This window comes from Styela clava, chromosome 13 (genome assembly GCF_964204865.1).
Source record: "Styela clava chromosome 13, kaStyClav1.hap1.2, whole genome shotgun sequence".
NCBI lineage: Eukaryota > Metazoa > Chordata > Ascidiacea > Stolidobranchia > Styelidae > Styela > Styela clava.
Genome location: NC_135262.1, coordinates 2,757,636 through 2,776,457, shown reverse-complemented (window position 1 = coordinate 2,776,457; position 18,822 = coordinate 2,757,636). Strand labels below are relative to the sequence as shown.

Sequence of the window (18,822 nt, the reverse complement as noted above, 5' to 3'; positions counted from 1 at the left end):
TCGAGTCGATCAAGCACCCACGTGGTTTTAGAAGGCCATTCTGTTCAGGCTTTAGTTGGGTGTTGTTGTCGATAAGTTGAAGTTAAAAGAGGATTCGTTCTTTATATCGTTGTTCAAGTTAGTGAAGAGATTAATGGAGGCGAATATGGCCGTGATGCAATGGTAAAACATTTAATTTTATTTTTTAAGCTAACAGTTGGTGTTACGTGAAACTAACTACTTTTTCTTGCTTGCGCAGGTGGGGAGACGTATGCGTATAACGCAAGGATGCTGTAGCAAGATTGAAAATGACCATTCTATTTAATTTAAGAGTCTTGCTGCACACTAACAAAGAAATACAAATGTGTTAGTGGGCAGAAAGACTCTTTGAGTTAAATTAAATTTACTTTTTCAATTTTAAATTGTACTTGTAATAATGTTACCATGCTTCCGAAAACAAATATCTGACAAACTAATCCCATACCCGACATGAAATGGTAACCGGAAGAGAGGCCGTGGTTCGCCCAATGATTAAGCCGTATATATATATATATATATATATGTATGCTGAATAATAATTTGCCATTAGTTTAATTTCATTTTGACTCCATGATCCGTAAATCAGACGGCAAAATTGGTAATTTAGCGAACAGAAATTAAGTACTAGATTGGGTTAAAGTACCTCATTAGTAAGTTCAAAACTACACAATTTATATACCGGTATAGAAGTTGTGACAACTAATTTTCACTCATGGCGCACTCATACGCATTTTGCACTGAACAAGTGCAATCGGTCTCTGATTTTACTCTACAACGCATAGGGCTGGGCATTTTTGAATACCTTGTGATTTCCGAATCGAATCTCGAATACTTGTGAGATTGGTGATTGTATGAGACTTTTTGGTACTCCCGAAATATGTGAACCAAGATGGCGGACACCGAAACGTAGTATGTGTACCAAGTTAGGGTTGGGCCACAATTTTTTCCAATTTTCCTTATATTAGTTCTATTACGATTTCGGTAACTAGCCAAGTGACTCCCGTAGTATTTATACCAGAAATTATTGCCTAACCCTACCCTGGTACACATACTACGTTCCTGTGTCCGCCATCTTGGTGCACATACTTCGGGAGTACCGACTTTTTATTGTAATAGGTTATCTAGACATAAAATTACTAAAAACATATAGAGAATTCGTCACTTAGATAGTTTGTCGATTGAAAATTTTCGACTAATCCGGTTTTAATATTGGATTCGAAATGCCCAGACCCAAAAACGTATACGTACGCTATGCTTACCATACGTTTAGTCGGGGCAGGACTGAATTTGGCAAGCTTTCCCGGCTTCCCTTAAATGTTAACTCTTCGGTTTCATATATTTGGTGAGCCAAACTATGCTGATAATGTAATTACTTTATTTTCAGGCGCTGGTTTTACATGATTATCTTACTGTGCAGTGTCGCTGGTTTTGTTGGTAAGTACGTCTATGGTTATATACTCTAGTACAGTGTGGTCCAAACCCAGGTCCGCGGGCCACAAGTCGGCCCGCCGCTTCATTATCTGGGGGCCCGCGTCGCATTCGGAGAGGAATCAAAAACTTGCATTTGATGTTTTTTCGTCATAAAATTAACCAAAAAAATCTTGACATATTGTTGCATCATTAATGTCGCTGAATGGACTAGTGTTATGGCTTGCTGAGGCAACTAGTGAAGTTAAACGAGCGAAGTTCTTGGCACTATTGTGGCCCGCGAACAATTCAAAAGTAGTTTTGTGGCCCGCGGAGCTGCCAATCTTGGACCACCCTGCTCTAGTGGTTCCAAACCGGGGGCCCGTAGCCTCAAAGACGCAAAACTCATTCTATTTTTCACTTTACGAGAATTCCGCGTTCTTCCTATTAGTTTCATTGCTTTGAAATAACACTATAGATATAACTGGAATAATAAACAGAGCGGCCACGAGTGCTGAAAGGATCAAGAGAGAATGCCACGATCCCTAAAACGTTGGCAGTCACTGCTACATGGCTTTCTAATTAGACGTTTTTTGCGCTTTTCCTTCCGTACAAGACTTTATACAAGCACGCACTGATATGTATGGGCTTTTTACTGTTCTACAAAATGATTGATAAAGATACTTTATTCGGTGAGCTCTAAATCCTATATATATTTATTGAACACGTTCGGGGCGTAGAATGACTTTCAGCTGTAATAAACTGAAGTGATTAAAATTATGTTCCGCGAACGACAAAATTTAACACTATATGTTACGGCAAATATGGTAACAGGGGAATAAAATTACATTTTTGTTGTAGTTTCAATAAGCGTCTTGCGTCTTATCGAAGTTTGGAAAGCGTGGCAGAGTTTTTTTTATGCGTTTTATTTTTATTTCTAATGATATTAATGAAGTCAAATTTTCGCAAAGCAGCTGTTGGAGAGGCCTCGTTGGCATTGTTTTTGCTTGGGTTCTTCAATAATAATTTCAGCTTTTCTGATAACGTCCATAAGATATTTTTCGCTGTGTATTTCGCCATTATTTTGCGAATATGCCCAGCGTTTGTTGACCTGTGTGCTGTTAAAATTTGTGTTTATGTCGGTAGTTTTTTTCACCTCGGCGGCTGGGTTTAAACGAATAAGACTTACTGAATAACTTGGTATGGGCTACAACGATTTTGTGTTTATATTTTCACGGAAGTTACTAGTTGGGTAATTGCTTTATTATAAAAATTATTAACTCGGCAGGGCAGAAACTCGACTGAAACTTCAAAAGTGTTCTGGTATCTGACTTAGTCGAGATTGGGACGGCCTGGTATTTGCTAAACGGTTAAGGGTTTTAACAACTTATACCGGAACCGGTACCAAACACTATTCCCCCCCCCCCCAAGTTGTTAAATACCTTTTTGCTCACAGCTTGTCAGGAAGAAGAGAATGGCAGTGGCACGAACTTTGAACCCCCGGACCAAGAGGAAGGAGACAATGAGACGGAAACTGAAACCGGAACCTCCAATATAACCAGTACTTCTGCCAAGACGAATAGTTCGAATATAGCAAATAAAACTTTACAAGGAAGGTCTTTCGCTCAATCCAATTGTCCATATAATACCTGTGATCAAGACGGAGGTGAATGTGTGAGGTACGATAGGTACGTTTGGTTTCTTTGTGATACTTTTCGTCGTCTTGGATTATCCTGAATTATTATTTCACTTTATGCGTGGCTATATGTGTGATATGTAAATATTTTTATGATACATATTCACGTTGACTCTGAATAAGGTTATGAACAAGCAGCAGCGGATACCTAACAACATGTATCTGTGTATAATGAGCTTTTAATTTTATTTTTATCCTTGCTATGCTGAATAAGATGTTGAAATAAACTATGACGTCTTTTTGTGGATAGCTCGTATTAACATAATAATTTTTTGCTTTTGTTTTTTTGGTATTCTGATATTTTTTTACTGTATTATTTTAATTAACTTATCCCAAATTGTCGTAAACAGGGCCACACTGTGTTCATGAAAAAAAAAAATTTTTAGGTGGCCCAGCTGGATGCCGCATGTTATTTATACGGTCCATCGTCAAATGTTTTACATCCCAGTAATAAATTCTCAATGCATCTTTTTTAATTTCAGCGTTCAAGTGTTCGAATGTAAATGTAGGAATGGGTACACTGGCAAGCGCTGTGATGTGGCACCTGTTGGGAGAAATGTGCATCCTTGTGTGCCAAATCCTTGTGCAAATAGTGGAACTTGTAGAGTGGCTCCTGGAAGGTACAATTTTTCTACTTTCATGGATTTGCTTGAATATGTGTAGGAAGTATTTAAAAAAGATTTATTAGCAGCCACTAACTAATACCATATCTTACGTGGGACTGGTAACTCTGGACGAGAGACCGTGATTTCCCAAATAATTTCAGTCGTCTTGTCGGCTTTCCTCTCCTCTGAGAAAAATGTGTAAATTCAATCCTATGCTAAGATAGACTAGATGTCTATTCATCATTCAGTCATCAGTCAACAAATCAAACCATATATATTTGCTTGCTTCTAATGTGTATATGAACATCGTAATCGTCTGTGTCACGAAAGAGTTGCAACAAGTAAAGGTTTTGCGATTGGCGCATGTTAATCATAACTTTCCTCTCCAAGATTAAATATGAAAATCCTCATATTTTCCGCTACATATCCTGATGTTTTTACCTCAAATACTTTAATTACTCTTTTTACTTATCGATCGGTAAGTATGTTGATAGGTATTTGTCTTGTTAGATGCACGCGATATCTCACGAAAGCGAGATTATATCTGTTCCAGATTTTGCATGTGCATTCATCATATGTCGGACCATAAGCCTATTGATTTTGAATGAATTATGTTGTATAATTAGCGAGTTATTAATTAATTAGTGATGGGACACAAGGTGTCACTTTGGAGTAAGAGCGCTGTTTTGGGAGATCCCCTAACTTTCGATCGATAAGTCTTCGGTCTCTGACCGATATTCTCGTTTGTATTTTTAGTGGCGATTTTGCTTGCTTCTGTATGCAAGGTTACTCTGGGAAAACTTGCACTCAGCGTTCTGGAGGTGGAGGATTTAACCCAAATCCAATAATACCGGGCACAAATCTGTGTGTTCCAAATCCTTGCCCTCAGTTGGGCAGATGTACAGCGATGCCTGGACTGTAAGTGAAGGAATTTTATACTTTTCTTGAGGCCTCGTAGATTGGTTAGACGGTACAGAGCTACAAAGATTCTTGGATTTATAAAAATAGTAAAAACGATTGTGTATCGGTAAATGTTTCTACAGAGACTCATATTTTCTGTAATAATGTTCCTAGGTCCTAAAATGTCGTCAATTTTTTTCCTGGCGCGATAGTGTTGATCGTTAGTAGCACATCTCTTCTCTGATTTATGTATAATGCGTGTGCAAGATGTACATATTTGTATTTTTTTGCTGGAATGCAAGAGGTTTTATGTACACGTGCAGCTCAAATCCATTCCACTCTTGTGTGTATTTCCACAAGAGTGCTGCATTGGGTGTGACTTTGGAATTTCATTACATGCAAATTTTCCGAATCGAAATCCTGTGAATAATTTATTTTTAGGAACCGTTATCTTTGTGAAGCACCTGATAGACCTCTCTTACCACAACCCTTACTCCCGGTTCAACCAATTGGAAATCCATGTGTTCCAAACAGGTGTCAGAACGGAGCTACATGCAATGTAGTTCCTGGAGGTGGAGGGTAATAATGTTATTGATATTATTTGAATTTTAGAAATAGCAATTACAGCTAAGATCTGAAGCCCAAGCCCGACACGACCAGATATTCGGGTCGGGTCGGGGTTCTTTATCGCTGACTTTTTTTTTTAAATAAATATATTTTTATAAAAAATATATACTAAAACTATGTGTGGATAACTAAACTAAAGAATACTTGTTATAAAATAAATAATTTGGATAAAACAGAAGGAGCTGTAATCGCAGGTCTGGCTCTTGCTGATCGGATTTAATACCTACGGGCCTGGGTCGGACCGAACTGGAATTTTTGGGGCTCGATCTTACCTCTAATAGCAATAGACAGGGTTATGACGTTTTTGAAGGGGTTCTTTTCAAATAAAATTCAGGGGTGCACAACACGGGGCGCGCCATAAACGCCATACGCTCAAACGTGGCACGCGAATGGTTTAGTAAAAATAAAAATTGCATTTATGATATACATTAAAATATCACGTTTCTATCAAAATCGGCAGTTTTTCAGGACATTAAATTGTTTCAATAAATAGATATTCGTTTTTATGAATTATTATTGAAATTTGTTTGATGTGTGTTTTGTTTTACGGGAGTTAATTTACAATACCAACGATTGTGCATGGCACGCGACAAGAATATTTTAAAAAATTTGGCACGTATTCTCATTTGAGTTGTGCACCCCTGGTTTAAAGCTTCAAGAAACTGCTACGTATAATAGAGCAAATGTTTTTTATAAATTCAGAAAAAAGGCGGGGGATCTGATCTGAACCCCATTGATTTCATGGAGACCTGAATAATTTTTACTAATCACAAAATTGACATTTTCTTCAGATTCAAATGCTTTTGTCTTGGAGGTTACACCGGAACCTATTGCGAGCACTTACTACGAAATATTGGTGGCGGTGGAGTTATCAGAACTGGTATCAACCCTTGCGTTCCCAATCAATGCAGAAATGGAGCGACATGCAATGTCAAACCAGGAGGGGTCGGGTGAGTTCATATTTTGTAAAATTGTTAGTTTGGGATGTTTGTACAGGTTGCAGGACATTAAAAGTTAAAAAGTTTACATAGAAATGTCGGGGCTAGTTTACTAAACGCCGTCAGGTACTTCTACTTGGCGTGGCATAACCAATTTTGCATATGTTATTCCTAACACCTATCTGGCTTCGTCATCCAAAGATTACTCACTTGACCTCACAATTACGTCAAAGAGCTTGCCAAAGTATAACTACGATCGCCCGAAATGGCATCTGCGCCGAAGATAACGAACTCACTTACGCCAGCGATCTCTCTCGTACCGGGATCGCTACGACTAGAAAACTAGATAAATAGCTTGCACGATTTCGGGCATCGTCTGCCTGGGTTGGATGACGGTTAGTATAATTTGTGGAGGGCCTTATTACGTTACTGTGACGTCGTAGTGACTTAATTTTTGAATGACATAGTCAGGTCAGCACGTGGAGGTTAAAAATAACATACGCAAAAATGGTTGTGCCACGCCGACTGGAAGTACTTACGTCTTGTTGTGAACATGGCCCGAAGTGTCTACCACGTCAACCCGGAAATTGAAATAAAATCTCATTTTGCAAAATTGACAATATAAGCCTACTATCACACCCAACTGCATGCTAAAATTGAGCTTTTGTGGTAAACGATTCCTGTTGGTGTGGCAAACAATCCTATTATTTGTTACATTTCATCTTTTATTCCAATTTCTTTTTACGTGCTTATTTATTTATTTTTGGTTACCATAAATATTATAGCTTCTCTCTTTTTTCTAATTTTATTAATGCCCTATGGTTGTGTGTATGTGTGTGTGCGAGTGTGAATGGTTTGATTCAATAGTTTTAGGTGAGTGAACGCGTACCACTTCTTCTTGGCAATAATTTCCATCTTATATCTTGTGCGTCTTAAACCTTGTCCGAGCTTTTGTTTACTCTCCTGATTTCATAATCAGTTTTTATTAATTTGTTTTTATCAACCATTTTATCGCCTTTTTGCTGATTATGAGGTCGAAATAAACTTATCTTATCTTTTTCAGTTTCAAATGCTTCTGCCTTGGCCCATTCACTGGCACATACTGTGAGCAACCACTTGGAGGAGGAGTTATCCGAACTAATACAAATCCATGTGTACCAAACCAATGCAGAAATGGGGCAACATGTAACGTCAGACCAGGTGGTGTTGGGTAAGTGAATGCTTGAAATTGAAACATTAAAAGTTAAAAAGTTGACATAGAAATGTCAGGGCTAGTTTACTAAACGCCGTCAAGTACTTCTCCTTGACGTGGCATAAGCATTTTTGCATATGTTATTCCTAACGACGAAAAAACTGGGTAAATAGCTTGCACGATTTCAGGTGATCGACTGCCTGTCTTGGATGGCGGTTAGTATAATTTGTGGAGGGCCTTATTACGCTACTGTAACGTCGTAGCGACTTAATTTTTGAATGACAGTCAGGTCAGCATGTGGGTGTTTAAAATAACATAGGCAAAAATGGTTGTGCCACGCCGACTAGAAGTACATACGTCTTGTTGTGAACATCGCGTGAAATGTTTACCACGTGAACCCGGAAATTGAAATAAAATCTTATTTTGCAAAATAAATGGGAAATTGAAATAAAATCTTATTTTGCAAAATAAATGACAAGATAAACCTACAACCACATCCAACTGCTAAAATTGAGGTTTTTCAGTTTCAAATGCTTCTGCCTTGGCCCATTCACTGGCACATACTGTGAGCAACCACTTGGAGGAGGAGTTATCCGAACTAATACAAATCCATGTGTACCAAACCAATGCAGAAATGGGGCAACATGTAACGTCAGACCAGGTGGTGTTGGGTAAGTGAATGCTTGAAATTGAAACATTAAAAGTTAAAAAGTTGACATAGAAATGTCAGGGCTAGTTTACTAAACGCCGTCAAGTACTTCTCCTTGACGTGGCATAAGCATTTTTGCATATGTTATTCCTAACGACGAAAAAACTGGGTAAATAGCTTGCACGATTTCAGGTGATCGACTGCCTGTCTTGGATGGCGGTTAGTATAATTTGTGGAGGGCCTTATTACGCTACTGTAACGTCGTAGCGACTTAATTTTTGAATGACAGTCAGGTCAGCATGTGGGTGTTTAAAATAACATAGGCAAAAATGGTTGTGCCACGCCGACTAGAAGTACATACGTCTTGTTGTGAACATCGCGTGAAATGTTTACCACGTGAACCCGGAAATTGAAATAAAATCTTATTTTGCAAAATAAATGGGAAATTGAAATAAAATCTTATTTTGCAAAATAAATGACAAGATAAACCTACAACCACATCCAACTGCTAAAATTGAGGTTTTTCAGTTTCAAATGCTTCTGCCTTGGCCCATACACTGGCACATACTGCGAGCAACCACTTGGAGGTGGAGGTGGAGTTATCCGAACAAATCCATGTGTACCAAACCAATGCAGAAATGGGGCAACATGTAACGTCAGACCAGGTGGTGTTGGGTAAGTGGATGCTTCAAATTGTTCAAAGATGGTATATTACAGCTTGGGATTGGCGATTGTGGGTCATTTTATTCTCATGTTCACTCACTCTGAAAAAAGGCTCGGCGTTCCAGAAATTTGTGTATCAATATGGAGGTGACTAAGTTTATTTGCCTACTTTACATCAAGTTGTGTAAATGGACTGAAACCTATGAGCAGGGGGTATATTCACTTGGCTAAACAGACAGTCCTCGAACTCGTAAAAGAACTAAGATACGGAAAATCGGAGTAAAATCATGCTCAACGGTCTAACCCAAACCTGGTACACACACTACGGGAGTACCGATATTTGAACGCATTCCAAAGTTGATGGACTGGGGGTCAAAGTTAGAAGTGGGAGGGTATCCGTGGGTCGGAAGGTACATGATTGAATTGTGACGGATATAAACATATCTTAAACTGTGATAATAACTTAACAATTGTCGGTATCTAGAACGAAAAAAGATAAAAAAAATCATAAATTTCTGATCATCATTTTTTAACTTCTGAATCTATACTTAAGTGAAGTCAGTGTTTTGAATAAGATGGTACGTTGCTGGCCCTTGATGAGTTAAAATGACATTTAATGATTTAAAATATGATGACTGAGGGTACTTGATGACCTAGAAACATTAATTTGCTTTTGTTTTCATCATTTCTCTATAAACTTGAACACCTTAAACAACTTTCTCTTTCAGTTTCAAATGCTTTTGTACTTCAACTTACACCGGGGATTATTGTGAGCAAAGGACAGTGACTAATCCTTGTGTTCCATCACCTTGCAATAATGGACGTTGTTCAGTAGTTTCGTGAGTATTGTAAAATTTATTATTATACTTTTTTTTGCTTGACCTCAATGGTAAATGTGGTATTGAAGTGTTTTTTTTTCTCTTCTTGGCAAACTCTGTGTGTGATATATGCGAAAAACTACAAATTTTCAAATAATGTAGATTATCAAAACCTGAAAATTAAATTTATTAAAAATGTCATACACCAGCATATTCAGCTGAATTTCTTTGGGCTCATTGTTGCACATATTTGTAGTTGTCGCTACCTTGCTACCCGAAAGAGCAGTGCTCCAATAGTCTTGACATGGGCAAACCACGGCCCGCGGGCTAGATCCAGGACATTAAATAATGTGGCCCGTCTGATGCTGCCACGACCAAACCGAAACCAAATTTTTACGTTTTACTTAAAATAGCTCAAGGAATTTGTTGATATTGCGATCAAATGTAGTTTCGGCTTATTGTTTTCCGCTTGCTTTTGTAATACTGTAAATATTGTTCATAAAAACTTCTTTGTCACACTTAACATGGCCCGCCATTCCAGGTGAGCAAAATTTTTGTTCCCTGGTCCAAAAACTTTGCTCACCCCTGCTATAGTCTCTGTAAATTCAGACTTCTGCTCCAGTATAACTATTCTAATAAAATTCCAATTCAGTGCCACTGCCAGATGTGACTGCTATGCTGGATGGACCGGAACATATTGTAACATCAGACCAAGGAATCCATGCATGCCGAACCCTTGTTTAAATTATGGCAGATGCAATCCAGACCCTCAAAGGTAAGTGAAATAACTCGTGTAATTTTTCCCTCTTCGTCAAAACAGGAGCCACCGATAAGTAACATATACAAGTAAAACCGCCCCAAGACTCTGATATGTGGCTCGGCGGTGTGGCGCATCACGCTAAGCGGTAGGAATACGCTCGCCACCGCATCTCTGATTGCCATTACCTTCGTTGGATCGTAGGTTCAAATCCCATACGGGGATGACCATGTGCGAGAGGATTGCTGGACTCCTCGCCCTCCCTGCCGTAGGGTGGTTCACCCAACCGCTGGTCGGTTACGGCTTCCTCTACCGTCAAGTCCATACACCTGAAAACAAATAACTGGCTAACTAATCCTATACCCGACCTGGACTGGTAACTGGACGAGAGGCCGTGGTTCGCCATATGATTAAGCCGTCTTGTCGGCTTTCCTCTCCCCCGGGATAAATATGTAAATCCTATCCTATGTCTTAACTCAGTCTTGAAGTCTGTAATTCAGACTCATTTACCAGAGACTCGGCAAAGTCGAGCTCGGTTAGTACTTGCATATGTGACCGGCTGGGAGTACATGATGCTTGATTTTCCTCTGACCCTGGATTTGACGATCTTCAACCAGACCCTCTTCCTCTTGACGCTAGACTTGTGTGACTTAAAGATACCACTTGACTTTAGCCATTTAGTAGATTTTTTATCATCGAGCGTAAAATCTCAATCCCGAAAGTTAGTTTAAAAACACTGTCACATGAGTATAAATTGTTTTTTTGCTTTCGTCGCTGCGTTGTATGTTTAACCCATTTGCCTAGAGGTATCATTACTGTAAAGCTAAGCGATAGCTGCATTTTTGTGTAGCCCCGCTAGATATCTGAAAATTAGTTATATGGCCCACCGACAAAAAATATTGCACACCCCTGGTTTAGGTAGCTCTACCCAACACTAAATGACAGTAAATTTGGACACCGGAACGTAGTATGTGTGCCAGGTTAGGATTAGGCCATTATTTTATTCCAATTTTCCTTATTTTAGTTTTATTACGAGTTCGGGGACTAACAAAATGACTCCTGTAGTATTTGTACCTGAAATTATGACCTAACCCTAACCTGGTACACATTTTGCACTCCGGTGTCCGCCGGGGAGTACTGTAAATTTTATCGTTTCTATTTCAGGACTTTCGTTTGCTTTTGTGAAGGAGGTTACACTGGTACAAGATGTGAGGTGGCACCTGTGAACCCGTGCGTTCCGAACCCTTGTTTAAATGGAGCCACTTGCAATAATAATGGCGGGTGAGTAACTATGTAACCATGGAAGGCCCTCGATCCAAGGACCTGCACAGTATTCTCTTTAAAAAGTAGATCTTATCCCCCGACAAGTTGGTAATTAGCCTAGAGATCAGGGGGCCTGTATTTTTATTTAAAAGTAGAGCTCATCCTCCGACAAGTTAGTACCTGATCAAGGAGGTCCTCGATCCAAGGACCTGTACACAGTGGCGTATCTAGGGTGTGGCAGCCATGGCTCGTGTCATGATCACCGTTTAAACGAGCGCAAAAACTGCAAAAATGTTTTAATCATATAAAGTTTCAATAAAATAATTTCGAAGAGGGAGTAGCTGAAACTCTGTATTTTTACTCAAATAATAACCGTACAAGTACCTCAATTCATTAAGAGTCATTATACGGTAAATTGTCAAACTATCAAGAGGGCGGCGCATTTTTAGACTTTGCCATGGGCGCCATTCTACAATGATACGTCACTGATTGTACAGTATTCTCTTAAAAGTAGAGCTTATGCCCACAACAATTTAGTACCTAGCTATGGAAGGCCCTCGATCCAAGGACCTGAACATTGTTCTCTTGTAAAAGATCTTATCCCCTGACAAGTTAGTACTTGGCCAGGGAGATTATAGGTTATTGGGTAATTTGGGGCTCCCGAAGTATGCGAACCAAGATGGCGGACATCGGAATGTAATATGTGTACTAGGTTAGGGTTAGGCCATAATTTTAGGTATAAATACTACGGGAGGCTCTTGGCTAGTCTTCGAACTGATAATAGGACTAAAATAAGGAAAATTGGAAAAAAAATATGGCCTAACCCGACCCTGTTACCCATGTTACGTTCCGATGTCCGCCATCTTGGTTCGCATACTTCGGGAGCACCGGTAATTTTGCTGCTATTGGTAAATAGTTTACACAAAAGTACTATCCCCCTGCATTATTTTATTCTCATTTCTTAAGTACACATGCACATGTGTGGGGACTATAATTGAGTAATTTCGAAGAAATAATAATAACGTTGAAATGTGAATATGGATGTATAAAATTAACTTGAGCTTGTCACCCTACTCGCTATCCTCTATTTTTTATATTTTCTGACGTAACTAATCTCACTGGCGTTGTAATCTCGGCATTGTCAAAATCTGTTATGTGCTCAAATGAAGTCCCATTGACCATACAGTGTTATTGAATGAAACATCAGATTTGTATAGTTGAGAAAAGTGAAATTCATCTTGCTATATAAGAGGATTCATAATCCAAATGAAACCAACCTATTGATGTTTGATGTAGGGATTAATTCAGTATCTTTATTTGAAGAATTATAATTTTTATTTGCATATATGGACTCTCACAGATTGATCATAAATCAATTCAACTTCTAAAATTGTGAAAAGACAACTAATAAAATCATGGTTTATTATGACTTTGCACCAAAAAGTAAACCAGGGTCAATTCTGTATCTAGCATGTTTATTATACTATATAGGGCAGACATGGGCCAAATCCGGCCTGTTGGGTGATTCAATCTAGCCCGCCTGATGCTGGCACAACCAAACAAACCAAATTTTGATGTTCAAGCTAAAAAAAGCTAAAGGAATTTGTTGATTGCTGTTAACGTTAGTTTTGTAACGAGGCGTGAACGTGGGCAAAATATTTGGCCCCTGATCCACAAACCTTGCCCACCTCTGGTAAAGGGCGTCCATGAAGTCTCAAAAAAAATTTCAAATTGCAAGGGGAACCTCTTAATACCATTTTGTTTTGGCCCTCACAGATGTATTAAATAAAGTGAAAATACTTACACAATTACTGATTAAAAAAAACAAGGAAAATTATCAAGTATATTAATTAATTAGTAATTTAATGAAAATTGTACATTTTGATTGTATATAACAAACCTGGTTAAAATATATTGAAAACTAAGTTTATAACAAAATTGAAATTGTAAAGGGACTTTATGGACACCATGCATTTAGGTATGGGTGCAGTATAAAGTTTTTTAAATGCTTTTCTTAACAGGGTTGCGTTGTGCCATTGCGAGACTGGATATTCTGGGACTAGATGTGAGAGTGCTCCAAATCCTTGTGTTCCAAACCCATGCAGGAATAGGGGAACTTGTAATGTAAATGGAAAGTAAGTATTTGAAAGAAAAGTATTTTCAAATCAATTTATATCAGCCATATTAGGAATTATGCTGTGTTGCGTTGAATTTCTTACTAGCAGAAAAAGCAGTGTTAACAGTTGTGCCGGCTGAATTTTTTGATAGCTAAAACAAAACCTACAACCATCCAAAATTTTGTAATTCACTAATTAAGTTTGTAAATATGTTGTTCGCTGTCATACTTTATGTATGGCTGAGATTTTTATTGTTACCTTGATAATTTAATCTGGAAGTTGATGACCGTACAGAGATTCACTAAGAGTGATAATATCATCTTTTTTCGCTCCACGTTAAGCAATCTCTAACATTTTATTTTAACATGAATATTGCTTTATGTTCCACCTGTTATTAAAAATTTCTAAAATTAAATCATTTTGTTTTTAGTACCTTTTACTGCTTCTGTCTGTCAGGATATGGAGGGGAATACTGTGATCCAATACCCAGGAACCCATGTTCACCGAACCCATGCAGGAACGGGGGGTCTTGCAATGTTAATGGACAGTATGTGAACTTTTTTTCTTGCATTACTAAGTAAAAGAAGTTCTTGTTATTTTACAATCAGCTCAAAATTAAGGTTTAAAAAATGAGAAATCTAGACCAGGGCTACTCAACTGGCGAACCGCGGTCCGGATACGGACTTTCGGGTATTCGATTCGGTCCGCGCATTTTTTTGGGATCTTTAGCTCCACTTGAAGTTTCCTTTTATAAAATCACTTTTATGGATTTTAAGATATATATGAAAAGAACTATAACGCCATAACAAACACTCTTGATTAGCTAATAATCATTAGTCGGCCGAGGAAGTGCGTGTTTAAGGATGCCGAAATATAATTTCTGGAAAGTCCCGACTCAAAATTTTTAATTATTGTATGCCGACCTTCGGGTAAAAATAGTGAGTAGCCCTGCTCTAGACTGTTCTAGAAGTTATTTTGATAAAAACATTGGCGCATAAACAAGGGTTCTTAAACTTTTGGTGTTATGGGGCTTGTGAAGAGTATTATTTACGAAACTGCATAATAAAGTTATAAAAATAAAAACAAGGAAACGCATTATTGGAACATTGTTCTCTATTGGAACTCAATGTCGTGTTTAAATTCCCCTGTTACCACATTTTGATGCTGCTGCTGTCAAATTTTATTGATGCTGTTATTGCTTCTTTAGTTAGTTTTAACAAAATTAGCCAAGTCGGTGTTTTAATAAGTGAACGAATAGCTCGTGAAGCCCCTACTGCAGGGATGGCGAACCACTGACCCGCGGGTCACAAAGTGCCTCCACCGCGTTTTATTCGTGACCCGCCAACGCACGAATAAAATAAAATGCTAATATAACAGTGATAAAAATTGATCAAACCGGCCTTAAATTAATCTAACAATAACTGAACTATTATGATGTACCGTCAGTTTGGTAGCCAGGGCTGCGATCGCTCATACTCAATTTGTTAATTTTCGGGCAGGTATGGTAATTTTCAAAACTACTAATCTGGATGCCGTGTCTGCACTCTGCATCGCTGTGTAAAGTTATTCAGCTATTGGCTCTGAGATCGTTTGATTGATTGCAATTGATTGTTTATTTCTCGCAACATCTCGTCTCTTTCAGAGGTCCATTTGCAGACTGTTTAGGGGTTATACGAGAACCAGATGCTATTTTGCAGTTTATTAGTTTCTCGCCTACAATGCGGTTGAGAAAACAAAATCTTTCAGACTTGAAATAAAAACCTAGAAATCTGAAATAACAATAGGACGGTACAAAATGCCCTAATGTGGTTGAAAGATGATCGAAAAATATAACACTATCAGAATGGAATTTCTTCCAAACCCTTTGAAACCGTAAAATAATTTGCCGCATCATCCTAAACGTTTTCGTTAACTCATATGCGTGTTTTCGTACTCTAATTTCACAAAATCGAGAGCCATAAAAAGTCCCTGATAAAAGTGCTGCATAAATAAAGCCCAAAACTACACCAAGAGAAGATAAGATTTGTTTCGGAAGTTCCCTATAGATATAAACATTGATTATATATCTGTGACCCGCTCTATTCTGTTCCGCGATAAAAATTTTTTGACCCATTCGTTGAAAAAGGTTCGCTATCCCTGTCCTACTGACTACCGATGACTGACTCGGATGACAACATATGGTCGTATCGTTACCAAGATCATTAGTCATCTACCAAAAACTGTATTATGATTTGTTTTATTATGTTTATCATGTTTTGTGGTTTGACAAAAAATAAGTTCTCCCTCTCCCCCTAGGTTTCTCTCACAGAGCCATGGGGCTGCACTTTGAGAACATATTCTATATATTACACTATTATAGTAGCTTGTCAACTATAGTATCCATCAGAATTTTGATCTCTCATTTAAAAGTCTGACATTCAACTCAAAAGACTCCTCTGAGAAATTTAAAATTTAGACTAGACACCGAACTCACGAATTAAAATAAGATCCTGGCTAAGACTGAACTCCAAATTGCAACAATCCTAACTTGACTAAAAAAGCCAGAGGATGAGAGTATCAGAATATTTCCTCTATTTAGGCCCTTAAAATATATCCATGAAGAAACAAATTTTAGTTAATATGCTTTACAATTGTTTTACAGTCTTTTAAGCATTGAGAAGTGTGCTTTGTCATTTTGACTCAGGCCTGAACAGCCATGGTTGATCTTATTCTAATAAGCTACTATTTGCACAATAAATATACCTTATTGCTCTTCATTTTGAAGGTCCTTCTATTGCTTTTGTCTTGCTGGTTTTGGAGGCCAATACTGCGATCCGGTACCCAAGAATCCGTGTGTACCAAACCCGTGCAGGAATGGGGGGACCTGTAATGTGAATGGACAGTAAGTATTTCTCCGTTTGTAGTAAGACATCAAAACCCTTTTTCTAATGAGAAATGAAAAGTTTTCACACCATCCCCAAAATTTTGTACATGATTTTGTACATCTTTTTGCAAAGATAAGCTTTCAGTGAGTGTTACATATTAGTGGGATGCTCCTTCACTTTTGATGGACAACCTTACCTTTAGACTAAGTTACGCCCCTCTTAAATACATCAGTGCAACACTTTCTTGACAGACTAAACCCATACTCTTGCCAAATTATTTCATTTCTGAATATGTAGATAAAATTCCAATTTAGACAATTAAAATTGCAAAGAATATGAATAAGATCTTTTTATCCTGGTGGAGCGGAACGCTGATAAGACGCTGATAAGACTCAATCATGACGTACCATGGCATCTCTTCCGGTTACCAGTCCATGTTGGATATGGAATATTCAATCAGTTACTTGTTTCATATGAACTTGTTTTATATGGATGAAATGATAGCTATATTGAGGCTCTTGTTTTATTCTACATTTTAGGAGCTTCTACTGTTCTTGTTTGCCTGGTTTCGGAGGCCAATACTGCGACCCGATACCCAAGAATCCGTGTGTACCAAACCCATGCAGGAATGGAGGAACATGTAATGTTAATGGACAGTAAGTATTTCTCTGTAAACAAAGTATCTCTAAACTTAACAATATCTTCGAATTTTATTTGTACATGATTTTGTATATCTTTCTGAAGATGAGCTTTATGTGACTTGTTAAATATCAATCCCTCCTGACTTTTGAAGGGCGCCCTTCTCTTCAAACTAAGATATGCCCTAGAACAACTCTTACTCATCATAATCTTGGCAAATTGTCTCATTTCTGAATATGTAGATAAAATGCCAATTAGACAATTACAAAAATAGATAAGGGTAAGATTAGAAAGCCCATATGACGTCTAGATCTGATACTCAATCAGTTACTTGTTTCATATGAATGATAGCTATTTTAAGGCTCTTGTTTTATACTACATTTTAGGAACTTCTACTGTTCTTGTTTGCCTGGTTTTGGAGGCCAATACTGCAACCCGATACCTAAGAATCCGTGTGTACCAAACCCATGCAGGAATGGAGGAACATGTAATGTGAATGGACAGTAAGTACTCAATTGTTTTTATATCTGTATTGAAACCTCCAAACACTTGATATTTACAAGCCTATAACATATCATTGGCGGATCTAGGGTATGGCAGCCATGGCTTTTGCATGTTTGGAAAGAGGCGCAAAAGAGTGAAAAGTTTTAATCATAAAAAGTATTAACAAAAACTATAAATGGGAAAAAAAACTGGGACTTTTATACTTAAATAATAACATAGAAGAATCTCGTTTAAACAATACCCATTAATAAAAAAATTGTCTCTGACTATCAAGGGTGCGCATTTTTAAACTTTGCCATGGGCGCCATCTGGCGTAGATACACCACCGTTGGCGAGTCTTATCAGGCATGGAGCTATGTACCTTAAACATTTTATGTGAATGCTACAACACTATTATTTTACAATATAGGTCTTTCTACTGCTTCTGTCTTGCTGGTTTTGGAGGAGAATACTGTGACCCGATACCGAAGAATCCGTGCGTACCAAACCCATGCAGGAATGGTGGAACATGCAATGTCAATGGACAGTGAGTAATCGTATATTTCTGTAATTTAGTGGTTTGTCAGAACTGGCTGTGCGACATTTAATATTTATTCATTAAAGAGACTGCATAATTCTTTGCAAGGCTTTCTGCGGTATCCCACTGATATTAGAGTAGATACTTATTTTTAATATCTTTAGTGAATAGCAGCCACTGATAAATAAGAAAAGGTGATTTTTTTGGGGAGGAAGGACTGGGTTTTATGGGTTGAAAGCCCCTACCTAATATCCCCGGAGTTTAACGAGATCTTCTTCTGATTACTCTGCGTGGGTTTGCAGGTTCAAATCTCATGATTGTTATGTGCGAAGATTGCTGGACTTCTCGCGCCATAAGGTGGTTCATATGTAATCGCTGGCTGGTTACGGCTTCTCCACCATCAAGTCCTCGCATGTGGCCGTGGTTCACCATATGCTCAAGTTGTGTTATCGGCTTTCCTCTCCATCTGGATAAAATGTGAATCATATTTTTTACCGGAGATGCTGACTAGTTTAATATGCACTACTGCTGTTCATAAATTGATCCTTCAGATGTCAATGTATACCCCTGACAAGAAAAACTTTCATTTAGTAATCACTCTTGAAATTGCTTGCTCAAGAGTTGAGTTTGCTTATCTTCTGAGCTCTG

General features: G+C 38.1%; 1 protein-coding gene across 6 annotated transcripts in view; it reads left to right on the top strand.

Moving 5' to 3' along the window:
* Positions 1-3: 3 nt before the first annotated feature.
* LOC120332574 (uncharacterized) overlaps positions 4-18,822 on the top strand; it is a 30,234-nt gene continuing 11,415 nt past the window's right edge. The window contains exons 1-19 of one of the 6 annotated variants that reach the window (XM_078119602.1): positions 5-162; positions 1,403-1,452; positions 2,882-3,104; positions 3,604-3,741; positions 4,483-4,644; positions 5,068-5,205; positions 6,045-6,203; positions 7,255-7,401; positions 7,908-8,054; positions 8,561-8,707; positions 9,424-9,534; positions 10,166-10,288; positions 11,435-11,551; positions 13,555-13,668; positions 14,081-14,197; positions 16,415-16,531; positions 17,054-17,170; positions 17,540-17,656; positions 18,067-18,183. In XM_078119602.1, the coding sequence (XP_077975728.1) occupies positions 134-162; positions 1,403-1,452; positions 2,882-3,104; positions 3,604-3,741; positions 4,483-4,644; positions 5,068-5,205; positions 6,045-6,203; positions 7,255-7,401; positions 7,908-8,054; positions 8,561-8,707; positions 9,424-9,534; positions 10,166-10,288; positions 11,435-11,551; positions 13,555-13,668; positions 14,081-14,197; positions 16,415-16,531; positions 17,054-17,170; positions 17,540-17,656; positions 18,067-18,183 (2,390 nt within the window). In that variant the 5' untranslated portion in view covers positions 5-133. Of the gene's footprint in view, positions 163-1,402; positions 1,453-2,881; positions 3,114-3,603; positions 3,742-4,482; positions 4,645-5,067; positions 5,206-6,044; positions 6,204-7,254; positions 7,402-7,907; positions 8,055-8,560; positions 8,708-9,423; positions 9,535-10,165; positions 10,289-11,434; positions 11,552-13,554; positions 13,669-14,080; positions 14,198-16,414; positions 16,532-17,053; positions 17,171-17,539; positions 17,657-18,066; positions 18,184-18,822 lie in introns of all 6 variants that reach the window. The other 5 variants (XM_078119601.1, XM_078119604.1, XM_039399852.2 and 2 more) reach the window with 5 other exon arrangements.